The sequence below is a fragment of the Parus major genome, unplaced genomic scaffold, assembly GCF_001522545.3.
Source record: "Parus major isolate Abel unplaced genomic scaffold, Parus_major1.1 Scaffold401, whole genome shotgun sequence".
Lineage (NCBI taxonomy): Eukaryota > Metazoa > Chordata > Aves > Passeriformes > Paridae > Parus > Parus major.
The window spans coordinates 44,800-47,596 of record NW_015379311.1 but is presented as its reverse complement, the minus strand read 5'-3'; the positions used below and the strand labels follow the sequence as shown (position 1 = coordinate 47,596).

The window sequence follows — 2,797 nt, the reverse complement described above, 5'->3', positions numbered from 1 at the left end:
GCGGCGATCTGGATCAGGCGGTTCAGGCACTGCGTCGCCTGCTGGATCAGCACGTCCCAGCGCCCCGCGTAGTTCCGCTGCCGCCGCAGCCCCATCACCTGCGGGCGGCACCACGGCTGCGGTGCGGCACCTGGGCACACACCTGGGCACCTGGGGACACACCTGGGCACCTGGGGATCCTCCTGGGGACCCTCCTGGGCACCTGGGGAACCTCCTGGGGACCCTCCTGGGGACCTGGGGACCCTCCTGGGGACCTGGGGACCCTCCTGGGCACACACCCAGGCACCTGGGCACACACCTGGGCACCTGGGGCACCCACTCACAGCTGTGTCCCTGTGTCACCCTATGTCCCCAGTGTGCCCTGGGTCACCCCGTGTCCCCAGGATGTCCCCAGTGTCCCCATGATGTCCCCATACCCTCATCTTGTCCATGATGGCGTTTGTCCCCAGGATGTTGTACTTCTTGCCGGGGTTGGCGGCCGCGTGTTTCACCGCCCACGTTGTCTTCCCCGCCGCCGGGAGCCCCACCATCATCAGCATCTGGGGACACAGCGGGGACACAGTGGGGGGACAGGGGGACACAGGTGACAATGACATCCCAGGGTCACCTTGGACATGGGACACCCTCAGAGCCACCCCAGTGTCCCTGTGTCCCAGCCCAGCAGGGTCTGGGGACACCTTGGGGACATCCCAGGGACATTCCAGGGTTGCCTCGGGGATGGGACACCCCCAGCATCACATCCCCATGATGTCCCCAGGGTGTCCCCAATGTCCCCAGGGTGTCCCCAGGGTGTCCCCAGGGTGTCCCCAATGTCCCCAGGGTGTCCCCACCTCGCACTCGGCCTTGCTGCTGGGCCCGCGGGTGCCGCGCAGGCGCTGTCCGAGGGGCAGGTGCTGGATGAGGGTGAAGCCGGGGGGCAGTGGCCGCAGGGGCTCTGGCCGCTGGCCGAAGTTGAACTCCACGGCGCAGTTCTTGACCAGCACGTGCGGGAAGAGCGGCCGGCCGGCCAGCGCGTCCTTGCGCACGCGGAACGCCACGCCCTGCCAGCGCCCGTTCTTGAGGAACGACAGCTCCACCTCCTCGCCCGCCTCGAAATCCTGCAAGCACCGGGGGAACGGGGGGAAAGCGGGGGAAAATGGTGAAAAAGTATCAGAAATGGGCAGAAAGACGGAGCCAGCTGAGTTGTGGGAGCAGAAACAGCAAAATCCCAAAATCTCAGAGGAGTAAAAGCACAAAAATCCCAAACTCTCCAAATCCCAGAATCCCAAAATCTCCTCTGGGAGTGACCTCAGGGTCCCCAGCCCAGGAGGCAGTCACTGCCCTGGTCACCCTGCGGTCACTCTGAGGTCACTGGTCACTCTCCAGCCGCCCAGTTGCTGTCCCCAGGTGTGCCTGTGACCCCTCCCAGGTGTCTCCAGGTGTCCCCAGGTGTGTCCCTCACCGCCAGGCAGGCGATGACGTCACTCTCTCCGAAGGTCTCTCCGTAGCTCTGGAATTTGGCGTCGGTGGACTTGCGGCCGGTGCCGCCGTAGCCGTAGGAGAAGGGCTCCTCCCCTGGGGGGAAAAACCGGGAATTCGGGAAAAGGATGGAAAATTCTCCGCGGGGAGAACGGAATTCCCAACCTGCTCCCCACAGGGATCCCAAAATTCCCGTTTGGGACAAAAATTCCTGGTGCAGAGCCTGGAATTCCTTCGGGGGAGCCCCAGATGCAAAGAAATTCCCTTCACAAATCCCAAAATTCCAGGGGGAAGGAGACAGTGGGGACATTTGGGGACACTGGGGGACACTCACCCAGCTGGGTGCTGCACGAGTCCAGGGACCAGCCCACTCTCACCACGTGGGGGTCGGGCTCTGAGGATGGCAGGTGCTGCACCGAGATCTCCTCCATCACCTGAGGGGACAGAGGGGACACTGGGGACATCTGGGGACACTGGGACATCTGGCTCCTGTCACTGGGCCCTGTCACTGTCACCTAGCACTGGGCTCCAGCATCACCACTGGGACCTGTCCCTGTCCCCATGTCCCTCTGTCCCTGTCCCTAACCCCTGTCCCTGTCCCCAACCCCTGTCCCTGTCCCCAACCCCTGTCCCAAGTCCCAAATCCCAGGATGTCCCCAGTCCCTGATCCCAGGGTGTCCCCAGTCCCTGATCCCAGGGTGTCCCCAGGATGTCCCCAGTCCCTGATCCCGGGGTGTCCCCGGGGTGTCCCCTCACCTTCATCTCGAAGCAGACGCGGCCCTGCCGCACACCGTAGGTGGCCCTGGCCCCTGACCACAGGTAGGCGAAGCCCTCGATGGTCAGCGGGTGCCCCCCGTACCTGTCCCGCGCCACCTTGAAGTGCAGGTCACAGTTATCTGTGGGGACAGCGCGGGTCACCGGGGGGACAGCGGGGGGACACCAGGGGGGACAGCGGGGGACACCAGGGGACATCTCAGGGACACTCACAGGTGTCCACGGCCACCAGGGAGTCGTCGAAATCCTCCTCCTCCTCCTCGGCCGGCGGCTGCGGGGAGCGGCCCCTGGGGACAGGGATGGGGACACGGATTTGGAGGGCAAGGACCTGATTCTGGGCCCAGGAACCAAAATTCCTGGTCCTAACCCCAAACTGGGGGGGTCCTGACCCCAAATCTGGGGGGGTCTCGATGCTGAATCAGGGGGGTCCAGGCCCCCCATGGAGTCTGGGGGGGGTAAATTTGGGGGGATAAATTTGGGGGGGGTCTCTCCTCACCTTTTCTCCTCGCGGTGCTCGTAGTAGCCCCTGCCCCGATCCTCGAACGGACGCTTCCGGCTCGGGGGG

General features: G+C 64.6%; 1 protein-coding gene across 1 annotated transcript in view; it reads right to left on the bottom strand.

Moving 5' to 3' along the window:
• Positions 1-2,797, bottom strand: part of HNRNPUL1 (heterogeneous nuclear ribonucleoprotein U like 1) — a 13,470-nt gene that overhangs the window by 5,951 nt on the left and 4,722 nt on the right. The window contains exons 5-12 of the mRNA XM_015616283.3: positions 2,729-2,791; positions 2,446-2,519; positions 2,215-2,354; positions 1,793-1,892; positions 1,442-1,554; positions 831-1,097; positions 417-539; positions 3-98 (exon numbers count right to left, since the gene is read on the bottom strand). Coding sequence (XP_015471769.1) covers positions 3-98; positions 417-539; positions 831-1,097; positions 1,442-1,554; positions 1,793-1,892; positions 2,215-2,354; positions 2,446-2,519; positions 2,729-2,791 — 976 coding nt within the window. The remainder of the gene's footprint in view (positions 1-2; positions 99-416; positions 540-830; positions 1,098-1,441; positions 1,555-1,792; positions 1,893-2,214; positions 2,355-2,445; positions 2,520-2,728; positions 2,792-2,797) is intronic.